The sequence below is a fragment of the Sciurus carolinensis genome, chromosome 6 (assembly GCF_902686445.1).
Source record: "Sciurus carolinensis chromosome 6, mSciCar1.2, whole genome shotgun sequence".
Taxonomy (NCBI): domain Eukaryota; kingdom Metazoa; phylum Chordata; class Mammalia; order Rodentia; family Sciuridae; genus Sciurus; species Sciurus carolinensis.
Window position 1 is genome coordinate 97,912,617 of NC_062218.1, and position 15,203 is coordinate 97,927,819.

The following is a 15,203-nucleotide window of genomic DNA, read 5'->3' on the forward strand; positions in this document are numbered from 1 at the left end:
AGTTCGAAACAATGATCTGCAAGGTTCTTTCCAGATGTAGAGGGAAGAAGAGAAAACCTGGGCAAGGGGCGGGGGTGGGTGGTGGATTTAAAAATGTAGGTGGTGTTTTGCGCAGCGATGTTTGCCTATGATCTCAGCGGCTTGGGAGGCTGAGGATCGGAGGATCACAAGTTCCAAGCCAGCCTCAGCAATTTAGTGAGACCATGTCTCAGAATAAAAAATAAAAAGGATTGGGGATGGCCTAGTAGCTCATTCTGGTGAGCATGTATGTGCTCAGTGAATTAGCTGGTCCCTACATTCTAAGAAACAACTACATATATTCCAGGTTTGCTTATCAATAGATACTCCTGATGATCTGCAACCTAAGGTTTTTTTTAACTACTGGGGCACACACTGTATCGTTGTTTGCCCCCGCCCCCCCGAGGTAATTGGTGAAGTGCTTTTTTGTATCAATTTACCAAGCCCAGGGGCACCTCTCTTAAGGCGGACATGTCAGTGGCTGAGAACAGAACAAGCTCGTCAGGGCCAATCTCAGGGCTGCCCGCCCACGCTCGAGGAACCTCATTCCGGTGGGTGTCCAAACTACTACCACAGTTTCTGGAAAGGCACCTGATAAGACTCGCGGCTTTAGAAAAGCCCTAGTTCTGCCACTAAAGAGCTGTGTGACCTTGGACAAGTCCCTTCTTCCTTCGGGGACGTTGCAATGGGATTAAGTGCCTCCTCCCGGGACTAGTTCGGGGACGATCAAGCGACGTGGAAAACGTGGGCCTTTAAACCTTTATTTATCTTCGAGGAAAGCACGAGAGGTATCAGAAACAGGAAACTAAAGGGTCCTGGCGCCACAGCATCTAGAACCCGCCTGAGCCTCAGCTCTCGCGAGATCTCATCCCAGCGCTTCGCGGCGTCATCCCCAGGGCCGTGGCGGCCGTGGCAGCGACAGCGCCGGTGCGTAAGGTACTCACAGGGGCGGACCGTATCCCTCCGCCGCCGGCGCGGCCCGGCCCTCACTCGCTGGCCCGCCAATCCCCGCGCCTCCCGACCTGCCCCTCGGCCTGGGCCCACCCCGCGCTCCGGCGGCCCCACCCCGGCGGCGCCGCCCGCCCGCCCGCCCGCGCGTCCCTTGGTCCACCTGCAGCAGGCAGGAAGGCAGGCAGTTCCTCCCGCTGTCCGATCGAGAGGCGCCTGCTGAGCCAGAGGCTCGGGCTCTTGCTCCCGGCGGAGGGATCCACGGCGGCTGAGGAGGCTCTGAGCCTGGGAAGAAGAGGCAGCTACGGCGGCGGCGGCGGCGGCGGCGGCGGCGGCGGGGGCGGCAGCGCATAAAGGGGCCGCCGCCGGGTGATGCGGTGACCGCTGCGGCAGGCCCAGAAGCTGAGTGGGCCCCGGCCCTCTGCCCGTCTTGCCGGACCCGCGCTTCCGAACTCCCCATCTCCTTCGGCCGACCCGCGACTGCCGAGGCGGCCTCAGGCCCCTTCCCCACCCCTCCCCCGCCCCCGCCCCGGGGGCTGCCGCCACCGCCACCGCCTCCCACCATGGCTCTGAAGAGGATCCACAAGGTAAGCGTCCTGAGGTCGACTGCGGGGATGGGCCGCTGGACGAACTTGCCGAGCAGGCTGAGGCCTGCACTTCCCGCCGTCGCCTCCGCCGGGCTCGCGGCCTCAGGTTCTCGCTGCCGGCGCTGGCCCCGCGGGCCGGCCTTCACACCCCACTCCCAGTGATGGCGCCCGTAGAGGCCCCGGCGCGCGGCCCGTGCTTAGGCCTGAGGGCCTCCTCTTCTTAGCGTTCCTCCAGTCCTCCTTTCCGGGCGCGCGTGGTATGCAATCCCCGGGTCTCTCTCTCCATCCTGGGACGGCTCCGCTCCAGGCCATTGTCCAGCCAGACTAGGGGGTGGGTGGTGTGAGGGCGTTGGGAGTTCCCATAGACAGAGGTCGAAAGGGCTCCTCGACCCATCTTCGCCCTGGCTCCCTTCGGAGAACTGCCTGGGTTCAGGGACCCTCTCTTGGCCTGACAGAGGTAGCCGTATTGCCCGATCCACAACTGTTTCTTGAGTTCACTTACCTCTTTGGGTGACTGTATGCTTCGGTCCACCTGACTAGTACAGAAAGTGCTAAAGTAGGAAGTTCAGAAGGAAAAAAACGTGACTCTTAGGAAGGAGGAGGGAAATGGAGAAGCCATTTATTCCTTGAGGTTGCCATATGTAGTTAGAAACTATCACTTCAGTTTTGCAAGATTGGATCTTATAGAAAACCTGTTAAATTAGCGAGATTAGGAGCCAGTTCAGAAACTGAACATTGAAAACCATTGGAGAAATTATATATAAGGTGTCTTTCACCGTCTATTCACAAAATGAACTTAACAGAGAAATTAGGTGTCGTTTGTTCAGGGGAGACCCTTTTGATTTTTGATGAGAACGAATTTGCTCTTTGAAATGAAAGATTATTGTTTTAGTTATGGATAAGGAGGTTCTCCTGATACTGCATTGAGTGTGGACTTGTCTGGAAATTTAGGGTTCTTTCTCTAATATTGTAACCTTTATTTTACGGGTACTGGGGATTGAACCCAGGGGCACTTTATTATTGAGACACATCCCCACCCCTTTTTATTTAATTACTTTGAGACAGTCTAAGTTGTTTAGGGCCTCCTTAAACTGCTGAAGTTGTTCTTCAATTTGTAAGCCTCCTGCCTCAGCCTCCGGAGTTGATGGGATTACAGTGCCACCATGCCTGGCTATAGTAACCTTTTTAGTGCCACTTACTGTGATGTTTTATTCTTGTATTGGGGAGGCACCACTGGTGGTTTTTGTTATGTGTTTGGCTTGGCTACTCAGATTGACTAAATTAAACCTTTAGCTGCTTAGTAAGAAATAGGTCTGGAGATTATCCATTCTGAACGATTTGGTGGGAATGCAGGAGGAAGAGAACCATTTTTCACTTTGCCTTAAACCAAGTTGGAATGCAGATTGTCAATTAAAACACCTCAGTTTAGTACTTGGTTCTCATTTCATTCTTGTTGCTATTATACTGAGAGTTGAATCCCTGGCCACTGAACCATTGAGCTACATTCCCATCCCTTGTTCTTTTTTATTTTGAGACAGGGTCTGCTGAGTTGCCTGGACTGGCCTAGAACTTGTGATTCTCCTCCTGCCTCATCCTCTGGAGTAGCTGGGAGGCATGTACCAACTCTCCTGGCTAGTCTCATTTCATTCTTGATGAATTACATTCTTAATGTAGAATGAGTCTTATCATATGCTTTCAGTTAGTTTAGCTTCTTATCTACTTTTTTGGCTTCACTTACAAACAAAAAAGGGCAGACTTTAGACAAAAAATCTTATATTAAAATAAAGCAGAGTATTTGTTAAAAAAATATGAACCTTAAATAAAGGTTTCTTACAGAGTCATTTAAGGTGCAGGAGCACAATGAGGGATAATCATCCAAGTAAAAAAATTATGTATTTTTGAGGTGTTTAGGAGTTACCATGTCCTTATAGAGTCTAATTGGGACGTTGTCACTTGGTTTATACCTGTAGAAGATTGTGCTGTTCTACAACCAAGTATGATACGTGATAACTTCCAGATCACAAATCGTAGCATTTAATCTCTATATTGATAGAAAAATAGGACTTTGATTTAAAACATACATTTTAATCTAATTATACTTGCTACTTCCCCCCAGTAATATGGTTTCTTCTGAGTTACTAAACCCACCCCCTTCAGTGCTGGAGATTGAATCCAGGGATGGTTTGTCACAGCTTACATCTCCAGCTCTTTTTTTTTATTTTTTATTTTGAGACAGGGCCTCACTAAGTTGCTAAGGCTGGCCACAAACTTGCACAGCCTTCTCAGTTGCTGGGGTTTATAGGCATGTGCCACAGGGCCCAGCTACATTTTTTTCTTTTATTTTTGGTCCTGGGGATTGAATCCAGGGAACTTTACCACTGAGATATAGCCTCAGCCCTTTTTTTTATTTTTTTAAATTTTGAGACAGGGTGGGTCTGTCTAAACTGTTGAGACTGGCCTCGAATTTAGAATCCTCCTGCCTTGGTCTTCTGAGTCTCTGATATTGTAGGTGTGCCCCAACATGTCTGGCATGAGTTACTGCATCTTTTTAAGGAATAGATTCTCTAAGATATCCTTATAAAAATTTAAAAAAATGTTTTTAGTTGCAGATGGACACAATGACTATTTTGTTTATTTAGTTTTGTGTGGTGCTGGGAATCAAATATGTGCCTCATGTGCTAGGCAAATGCTCTACCATTGAGCATAATCCCCCCACCAAAAACTTTTTTTTTTTTTTGATTCTGGGGATTGAACTCAAACTTGACCACTGAGTCACATCCCCAGCCCTGTTTTGTTTTATTGAGACAGGGTCTTACTGAGGTCCTTAGCACCTCACTTTTGCTGAGGCTGGCTTTTGAACTTTTTTTTTTTTTTTTTTTTTTTTGTGGTGCTGGGGATTGAACCCAGGGCCTTGTGCTTGTGAGGCAAGCACTCTACCAACAGAGCTATCTCCCCAACCCTGGCTTTTGAACTCTTGATCCTCCTGCCTTAGCCTTCTGAGCCACCTCACCTGGCCCATAAAATTTTTAATAATAATGAAATGAAATGATAGATTGAAATGAAATGATAGAGTGATGATTTTTTTTTTCTTCTTTTTTTTTGGTACCACAAGTGTTTAACCACTGACCCACATCCCCAGCCCTTTTTATTTTTATTTTTTTGAGACAGGGTCTCTCTAAGTTGTTCAGGGCCTTGCTACTGAGGATGGCCTCAAACTTGCCATCTCTCTGCCTTAGCCTCCCAAGTTACTGGGATCACTGTCATGCGCCACCATGCCTGATGATAATTTGAACTTTTAAAACCGTTATTCCTTTTTCTCCCTAGTTTTTACACTAGAGTCTTCTTCAAAGTATGGCTTCTCTGAGGCCAGAGATTAGAAAAATGAAAGTTAATTTTGGTATAACACTCAAAGATGGTGAAAACAAAAATGGAGATAAGTTTTTACTTTTCATATGATACCCATTTTAGGTTGAGTGGCCGGCATGCCAGATACAGATGAGTAGTCCCATCTTATCCTTAGTCCTAGTAGTAGTGTATCTGTAATGGAATCTGCAAGACACTTGCTTATCTTTTTTTTTTTGGGGGGGGGTACTGGTAGTTGCACTCAGAAGTGCTTTACCAGAGTTATGTCCCCAGCCCTTTTCATATTTTGTTTAGAGACAAAGTCTTGCCAACTTGCTGAGGGCCTTGCTGAATTTCTTAGGCTGGTCTTGAACTTGTGATCCACCGTCTCAGACTTGCAAGTTGCTGGGATTACAGTTATGTGCCTCTGTGGCCAGTGACTTGCTTGTCTTGTATTGATCTTAGTCTTGAACTTTCTCAATTACCATTCTCCGAAATAATAATTCTACTTAACTATCCTTTCAAATTTAGATGTCATGAACAACTGCATCTGGATTCCAATATAATTTTCTAAGAAAAACCACATTTGACGTGGCATCTTTAGGAATGTAGTATCTTGTTTCTTTGACAGAGGGACACTATTTGTATCTGAATTTGGCAGTCTGTAAATGGTGTGTGTGTGTGTGTGCACGCGTGCGTATATGCACGCGCGCTGAGAAAATGCCATGTTGTTTTTGGAAAAAGCTTTTGATGGACTTTATTTTGAGATACTATTTAAGGTCACCAAGCCAATGCTTTAAGCAGAATATATCAGAGGGTCGTTATGAACATACAGTGTAGTTCTGGCAAAGATTGAGATACTCTGGGGCTTTTGTATCTATACCAAATGTCCCTGGTCTGCTATGTTTTGAAGTTGTCTGCTGACATATAGGTCTTAAGCTTTGATTTTGATGCTTTGAGTGCCTGCCTCTTGAAGCACCACCCCCAGCCCTTTTCCAGTTGGCTGCATCTCATCTGTTGTGGGCTAAGAAACCAGATCACAGAGCTTATTAAAATTGTGTCTAAAATAAGATCCAGTAGGCTCTGAGTGAAGAGGGTTCATGTGTTCTGTGAATTGTGTGGTCTCTGGCAGATCAGAGACCTTTTTGACTTGCTTCCTGTTTTTTCTTTTTCCTTTTGTTATACAGATGCAGGAGGAGGCTCTTTTGTAAGTGCCATAGTATTGATGGACAGAGTTAATTTCTCTATTTTTTAGGAAGGTTAAAGGCTCAGTATCTTGATCTTTGAGGAGTTGAAGACTGACCAAACTTTGGATACTGAAAGTTTGTTTGTTTGTTTTTTAATTGGTGCTGGGGATTGAACTCAGAGGTGCTTTATCACAGTCATATCTCCAGCTATTTTTGAGACAAGATCTCACCAAGTTGCTTAGGGCCTCCGTAAGTTGTTGAGGCTGGTCTTGAATTTGTAGTCCTCCTGCCTCAGCCTCCTGAGTTGCTGGGATTACAGGCGCGTGCCACCATACCCGGCAAGCTTCTTTTTTAATAGTAATAGTGTCATGTACATTTTAATGATATCCTAATGGTGCCCTTCTAGCTATAGTTAGCATTTGGTATGCATAGCTTAAAAAAATCACCTCATATATTATTCTGTTTCATGTTCAAGATTTTTTTTTTAAACTGGCTTCTTTTAAGGCTTCTGAAACAAAAAATGAAGTTTTTAGTTAGAGATTTAAAACTCCGATGACTGTAACCAAAGTGAGCAAGAACAACAAAGGCAACTAGCTAATGTATGTGCTGTCATGCATGTGCAGCTGCTATCCTGCTCCCTCCAAATGTTGCCATTACCAAGATCTGTGGGCCCAGTGTTGCTCGATCTTCCTTTTTCCCTCCCTGAAAGAGAAGCTGCAAATCCAGATTTTTGCAACCTACTTAACTTTTTTCTTTTTTTCTTTTTGTCATTACTGGCGATTGAACCCAGGGCCTCAGGCATGCTAGACTAGCACTCTACTACTGAGCTGCATCTCCAACCCTTTTTTTATTTTGAGACATTCTCACTAAGTTCCCCAGGCTGGCTTAGAACCTGTGATCCTTCTGTCTCAGTCTTTTCAATTGCTGGAAATACAAGTGCCTGCTACTGCACCTAGCTTTACATTGTCGTGTGAGGTCATGGGAAACATCAGTTTAATATATTTAATCCCATTTAGAAGAATACATTTTATTCTTTTTTTAAATATCTTTTTTAGTTGTAGATGGATACAATACCTTTATTTTATTATTTTTTATGTGGTCCTGAGGATCGAACCCCCAGTGCCTTACACGTGCTAGGCAAGTACTCTGCCACTGAGATACACCCACAGCCCATACATCTTGTTCTTCATTATGATCTGTTTCATGTTGCTAATCATCTTTTTGTAGACTGTACACTTTCAAAATATCTAAGATTGAGAGGTCACCAAAGTGATATATATATTTTTTCACTTCGGATTGACTCCAGGGGCACTCTTATCACTGAGCTGTATCTAGCCCTTTATATATATTGAGATCCACTTGCTTCCTGGGTTGATGGGATTACAGGTGTGTGTCATTGTCTCGCTGCACCTGGTTCAGGTGTGATTTTTAAGGATCTGTGGGAAAGGAGTTATAACACTGTAACGGTAATAAATTTTAAAAGATTACTTAAACATACAGTTGACTAGGGTCTGGGGGTGTAGCTAGGGTTGTGGAGTGCTTCCCTAGCATGCACAAAGCCTTAGGCTGAATCTCTAGCACTGTTTGGAAGAAATACTATTCTAGAGATGTGGTACTGTATTATTAATATCATCAGAGAATGGCCAGGGTATGGTTCAGTGGTAGTATTCTCACCTAGCAGATGCAAGGTCGTCCTGAGTGCCATCCTCACATCCCCAGCACTGCAAAAAACAAAGCTAAGGAGTAAATGAATTCCTATCAAAATGATGAAACAAATTAGCAAATAGTCCTGTGAAATTCTGGGAACGTTAACATAGTAAATAGTTGGCTAAAGAAAGCTATTTAAATTAGTTCTGTTTTGGAAAGCAGATGTACCTTATTCCAAAGATAGCTTCTTTTTTGGTTTGTTTCTTTGTTTGGTGTGTGTGTGTGTGGGGGTTAAACCTAGGGCCTCATACATGCTAGGCAAGTGCTCTATCACTGAACTGCAACCCCATCCAACCCCAGCTCCTAGGATAAGTATGTAAGTATTTTGGGAAGATTTTTTTCCCCCTTCCATTAGAAAAGGATTCTTCCCCAGAGGTCAGTGGCAAATACCTGTAGTTCTAGCTCTACTGAGAGATTGAGGCAAGAAGATTACTTGAGACCAAGAGTTCAGGGCCAGCTTGGGCAATATAGAAAGATTCCGTCTCTTTTAAGAAAAAAAAAGAAAAAGAGAGAAAGGAAGGAAAATAAAAGAAAGAAACCCCCAAAACTGGGGGTGTAGCTCAATGGTAGAACCAGTGCTTAGCATACATAAGGCCCTGCTTCAACCCCGGGCATGACCAAAAAAAAAAAAAAAAAAAAAAGACGAAAAAGAAAAGGATTCTTTACTTGGCAAAATTTCCTTGAATTGAGAGATTTTCTTTGGCCCTACTAGGTTTCTCTCGCTCTCTTTTTTTTTTTTGGGTGGTGCTGAGGATGGAACCCAGGGCCTTGTGCATGCTAGGCAAGCACTCTACCAGCTGAGCTATATCCCCATCCCCTAGGTTTCTCTTTAACTGTAATTTAAATAGCCATCATTATTGTGGCACATACCTATAATTCCAACTATTCCAGAGGCTAAAGCAGGGAGATCACAAATTCGAGGCCAGCCTGGGCAACTTAGCAAGATGCTGTCTCAGAGTAAAATAAAATGGCTAGGAATGTAGCCCAGTGAAGTGCCCATGTTCAATCCCCACTACTGGAGGTGGTGAGGAGCCATTTTTGAGGAGATCTTAATATTTTCTTTAAAGTTTCTCAGTGAGTCTGTATTTTTGTACTTCTGACTGATCATCGATGAAGAGGTTTTAAGAAGGTCCAATTCTGGGTATTATAGATCAAAGAGAGATGACTGCTAAAATATCCCAGGATAGGAATTCCTGACTCATTCCTGATACTTCCAGGAACCTCTGTAGCCCACATCATGGAAATGCAGGAGTACACTTGTTTTTTCTGTAGAAGTAAAGTTTGATGGTTAGGTTCTCAGGCTAATCTTCAAAATCATATTAAATTATAACACAGAGAAATAAAGTACCATTTTTTTTCTGTCCACAGAGTCAAGTGGGATTTTAACTAATAAGATCATAATGTTAAGATTGCACCATATCTCAGGGCTGCTATCTGAAAAGGCCATTTGACTTGCTAGGTAAGACTAGGCCTGAATGAAGAACCTGGATTTCTTGCATGATTGGTGCACACCTGTAATCCCAGCAATTTAGAAGGCTGAGAAAGAAGAATCGAAAGTTGGAGGCCAACCTGGGCAACTTAGTGATGACCCAAGCAACTTAGTGAGACTCTGTTTCAAATTTCAAAAAGGTGGGTATGTGGCCCAGTGGTTAAGTACTTCTGGGTTCAGTCCCCAGTTCCCCAGGTGGCGTTTGTGTGTGTGGGTAGAAATCTGGATTTTTTTGACTGTATCCAATGTCTTTGCTAGAAGATCATGTAGTACCCTTTTTTTTTTTTTTTTTTTTTTTTTTTTTTTTTTTTTTAATTTTTTTTAGTTGTAGATGGACACAATACCTTTATTTTTGTGTGGTACTGAGGATTGAACTCAGTGTCTCACACATGTGAGGTAAGTGCTCTTAAATCCAAAGGGTGCAGTTTTTTTTTGTTTGTTTGTTTGAATAATTTTTTTTTTTTAAACTAGAAATCGAACCCATGAGCACTTTACCACTGAGCTGTATCCCAACCCTTTAATATTTTGAGGCAGGCTCTCAATAAGTTGTCCAGGCTGTCCTTGAATTTGCAATCCTACCTAGCCTCTCCAGTTGTTGGGATTACAGGTGTGCTCCACTATGCCTGGCACAATTAGGTATTTAAATTATGTCCTGGAACCTGAATATCTTTGTCAGTTTTTCTTCATATTATTGAGGGAGTCACATTAAGGGAGTATTCACGAATACCTTGAAACTGCATACATGGGCCTGGGGTTGTGGCTTCACCACATAAAAGTGAATAAATAAAATAAAGGTATTATGGCCATCTACAGCAAAAAAATTAAAAAAACTGCACACTTGCGATGTTCTTTATCCTGTATATTTTTCATCAGTGTCAAATGAATACAGTATTGAATACTTGTAATTCTAGCTACTTGGAGGATCAGGCAGGAGGATCTCAAGTTTGAGGCCAACTTGGGCAATTTGGTAAGATTCTGGCTCAAAAATTAAAAAACAGTAGGGCTGGGGATGTAGCTCAGAGGTAGAGCACTCCTGGGCTCCAACCCTAGTGCTGCCAAAAAAAAGAAAGAAAGAAAGAAAGAAAGAAAGAAAGAAATCAAATGGGTTTTTAAAATTCCTACAAAAGATCAAGAACCATTGTTCTACTTTCTTAAACTCTATTTTAATCTCATCATGACCAAAGCATGTATTCTATAGAGAAAATAGAAATCTTTTCTATGTGAATTCTTTCAGATTTCCTTGGAGGCATTAAAAAAAAAAAAAAAAAAACCCAGCTACTATCTTTAGAGTATTAACTATATCAAGAATTACTGAATCTTTTCAGCAGTCCTATGAGAATTATTTTCTCCAGGTTAGACAAGAAACAGAGACATGAAGTAAACTTACTCAAGATTAAATGGTCTGCATCAGGATTCAGATGCAGGTCTTGACCATAGAGCCACTGCTTCTCTATATTTGACTGTTTTTATCATTTTTTCTCCCTGCTTGTTTCTAGAGAAGCTGTACTTTTCCCTTTGCCAAACTGTTGCCTTCTGTCCTATTCTTTCTTAAATGTCCTTGCTCTCTAGTAAATTGTTTGCTTTTATAGTTCCAATGTCTGCTCTTCTAATCATCTTCGGCATCCAAATTTATCCAAGGTTTTCTCCCTTTCTAAAAAAACAAACTTTTTTGGTGGTGCTGGGGATGAACCTAGGAATCATGCATGCTAGGCAAAGCACTCTGCCACTGAATTATACTGCCAGTTCCAGCAAATGAAAAAAAAAATTGTTTTTGAATATGGAGATTTAACCAAGAGGTGCTTTACCAGAGCTACTTCCCCACCTCTTTTTGTTTTTTATTTTGAGACAGGATCTCACTAAGGTGCTTGGGTATCACTAAATTGCTGAGGTTTAAACTTGTGATCCTCTTATTTCAGCCTCTCTAGCCACTGGGATTACAAACGTGCACCACTGTGCCCACCTGCAAATTAATTTTTTAAACCTTCTTTCCTGCACTGGAGCTGTTTCCTTCCTCTTCTTTATCCTTCCCATCTTTGACATTTCAGTGCCCCAATTTTTTTTTTTCTTTTTTCTTTTTTTTGTACTGGGATTTAACCCAGGTGCACTTTTTACCACTGAGACACAGCTCCAGTCCTCCTCCTTTTTTATTTTGAGACAGGGCCTCTCTGAATTGCTGAAGGCCTCCATAAATTGCTATGGCTGGCCTTGAACTTGGGAACCTCCTGCCTCAGCCTCTTGAGTCACTGGGATTACAGGCATGCACTACCACATCAGTTCAGTTCTAAAAATCCTTAAATACTTTTCATCCTTCTGGAACTGTTAGTAAGGTCACTGGTGATTACTTAATTGCCAAATTCAGTAGGCACCTCAGTGTTTTTTTTATTTGTTTTGTTTTTTTCTTGTTTTCTGGTACTGCGGATTGAACCCAGAAGCTACATCCCCAGTGCTTTTTGTTTTACTTTGAGACAGAGTCTCTCTAAATTGTAGAGACTGGCCTGGAATTTGTGGTCTTCCTGCCTCAGCCTCCCAAATCACTGGGAGTAGGATGTGTGCCATTGTGTCAGGCTTTTCTTTCTCCCTCGCCCATCCTTGCTTCTTGTAGTGGGATTGAAATCCGGGCTCTGCCACTGATCTGCATCCACAGACCTTCAATTATTTTTTGCTTTTTTTTTTGGTACCTAGGATCAAACCTAGCAACACTTAACTGCTGAGCCATATCTCTAACCCTTTTTAAATTTTTAATTCATTTTATTTATTTATTTATTTATCTATCTATTTATTTATTTATTTTGTGGTGCTGCGGATTAGAACCCAAGACTTTATGCATGCAAGGCAAGCACTCTACCAGGTGAGCTATATCCCCAGCCCCTAATTTTAAATTTTGAGATAGGGTCTTGCTAAGTTGCTTAGAGCTTCGATAAATAGCTGAGGCTGGTTTTGAACTTGTGATCCTCTTTCCTCAGCTTCCAGAGGCTGGTATTACAGTCATGTGCCACCTGTAATCCCAGCCACACCTGACCAGCCCTTCAGTTTTTAAACTTTCACTGCAGTTAACACAGTTATTGGTTCCTTTCCTTTTCTTTTCTTTTTTTTTTTTTTTTTTTTGTACCAGGGATTGAACCCAGGCTTGCTTAAGCACTGAACTACATCCCCAGCGCCCCCCTGCCCCTCCCCTTTTTTTTTAAACAGTGTCTTGCTGAGTTGTTTAGGTCCTCATTAAGTTGCTGAGGCTCTGTCCTCCTGTCTGTGCCTCCTCAGCCACTGGGATTACAGGTGTGTGTCACCCCACCCATCCAGACAAGTTAATTTAAATATATAATCAAAATACACTATTATAAGCAAAAAAATAAGTGACTATTTAAAATGGTGTCAAGATGAAACATCTTTCATATTCATTGTTATGAAATAATACTTTAAGACTAGTATTTTTGGGGAGCTGGAGAAATAGCTCAGTGGCAAGTACTTGCCTATCATGTACAAGCATCCCTACACAAAAAAGAATAGTATTTTTCTTACATAATTAAGTGATCCTCATCAGATGCTGCATTAATGTGTTACTGGATATTTTATTATAGTATATGGAAATTTGTTTTGAATAGGTACATTGTTGCAAATGAAAGAATACAGACTGCTTATTTTATAGTATTCTTATTTGCCATATGCAGGCAATTCAGCTACCACCAGCTTTTTTTGGTTCTGGGGATTGAACATAAGGTTGCTTAACCACTGACCCACATCCCTTGCCCTTTTTGTGTTTTATATTCAGATAGGATCTCACCAAGTTGCTCAAGATCTTGCTAAGTTGCTGAGGCTGGCTTTGAACTTAAGATTCTCCTGCCTCAGCCTCCCCAGCCCCTGGAATTACAGACATGTGCTTCCATGCCCAGCTCACCAACATTATTAATTATCCCATCATGAACAAGTCACCTGGTTTTTTTCTAAACACCAGAAGGCTATGCTTTGCTTATGTTTATTTAAAAATAATCTGACTTCTTTGGTTAAAGAATCAAAGGACCTTGCTGTTCATTCTAACTATAAGTCCATGGAAACAGGTTAGTATGCCAGAAATATTTAATATATAATGAGCTTTGATTAAATAACTTCTCAAATATATATATTGAATTATGACAAGAATTAGGGTAGATCAGTGGTGGTTAAATAGACAGTAATGCTGGTGGCTAAAGGCTATGCATCTCTACACAGATTGAGAGACACCTGTGGGCATCATTTGCCTGGGTGTGTGTGTGTGTGTGTGTGTGTGTGTGTGTGTGTGTGTGTGGTGTGTAACTTGGGTTGAACTATCCAGGGCCTCGTACCTGCTAGGCAAGTGTTTACTACTGAGCTACATCCCCAGTGCCTTTTTTTTTTGAGACAGGTCTGGTGCAGTTGTTCAGGCTAGCCTGGATTTTGTGATCCTCTTGCCTCAGCCTCCCCAGTAGCTGGGATTACAGTTTCTGCCACTGGCTGGGCTTATCATTTGATGTGCAGATTTCTTGAGGGAAATCATTGCCCTAAAGCTAGGGGGAAAAATAAAAAAAGTATTGCTAAGAATATGTATTAAAAGTGGATAAGCTGGGCTCGGTGGCGCATTCCTGTAATCCCAGCAGCTCTGGAGGCTGACAGGAGGATCACAAGTTCAAAGTCAGTCTCAGCAACTTAGTGAGGCCTTAAGCAACTCAGCAAGACCCTGTCTCTAAATAAAATAACGAAAAAGGGCTGATAGTTCAGTAGTCTATCATATGGCTCAGTATTTAGCCTCTGAGTTCAATCCCTGCTACCAAAAAAGGTAGATAAAATTTAGAACCAAAAATATTGCCATTTTCACTATTATAATACATAGTAGTCTGTCATGGGAAAAACTCTTGTAATTGAACCCATTTTCATTGATCCTTCTCAGTCATTTTATTTTATTTTATTTTATTTTTTTGCTAAGTGCTTATACAAGGAATGTCTTCTCACCTCCTTCCAAATTCTTTATTCATACTTGGAGACTTCTGAGAAGCCTGTAGAAGTCAAAAGTGCTACTACAGAATTGTTTCTTATTATGTAGACATGAATAATTTTTAACCTTTTTGGACTTAGCTCTCCTGGACAATGTCCCTGTTTTATTCTGGTATTCTTAGTACCTGATGCATAGTAGGTGTTCTGTGAATGCCAAGATCGAGTGGTTTGGTAGAAAAAAAGAATTTTGGAGTCACATACCTACTGAGTTATGTTCTAGGACTGTGGCATTAGGCAAGTATTCTTACTAATTTTCTTGAGCCTCAGCTTCCTTATGTACAGAAGGGGGATAATGTCACATATCCCACAGCCTGTGTGAAATATTAACAGGAATAATGCTTGGCATTTTGAACTACGCAAAAGGTATAGGTTCTTTTTTTGTTGTTTGTTTTTTGGTTTTGTTCTTTACAATGTGTGATTGTTCCATTTGTTTCACAGTCTGCAAACAAATCAAATAACCATCAATAGATGAATATATCAGCAAAATGTAGAATATCCATACATTGGAGCATTACCCAGCAATAAAAAGGAGCAGATAAAAGATACACATCTGCCACTTATCAATTAGCTCCAAATTCAGTCTTTAGAACCTGCTCTATCGTAAGGAGCTGGACTCCCACTTTTCATTCAGCAAAATATTATACTTGTCCGTAGGGGGCAGTGGAAGGACATTGCAGAAGTAAGGGGTTTTTTGGATCTGTTAGGCTAATTATTTTTATTTTATTATTATTATTATTTATTTATTTATTTTTTCTGTTAGGCTTTTTAAAGTCATTGTTCTTTTTTTTTTGTCTTTTTTGGAACTGGGGGTCGAACCCAGGGCTTTGCGAGTGCAAGGCAGACGCTTTGCCACTGAGCTACATCCCAGCCCTTAAAGTCATTGTTTAGGGTTTTTTTGTTTTTGTTTTTGCAGAATTGGATAAT

General features: G+C 42.0%; 1 protein-coding gene across 1 annotated transcript in view; it reads left to right on the forward strand.

Moving 5' to 3' along the window:
* The first annotated feature begins 1,015 nt into the window (after positions 1 to 1,015).
* The window catches only part of Ube2d2 (ubiquitin conjugating enzyme E2 D2), a 51,203-nt gene continuing 37,015 nt past the window's right edge, over positions 1,016 to 15,203 (forward strand). The window contains exon 1 of the mRNA XM_047555003.1: positions 1,016 to 1,553. Coding sequence (XP_047410959.1) covers positions 1,530 to 1,553 — 24 coding nt within the window. The 5' untranslated portion in view covers positions 1,016 to 1,529. The remainder of the gene's footprint in view (positions 1,554 to 15,203) is intronic.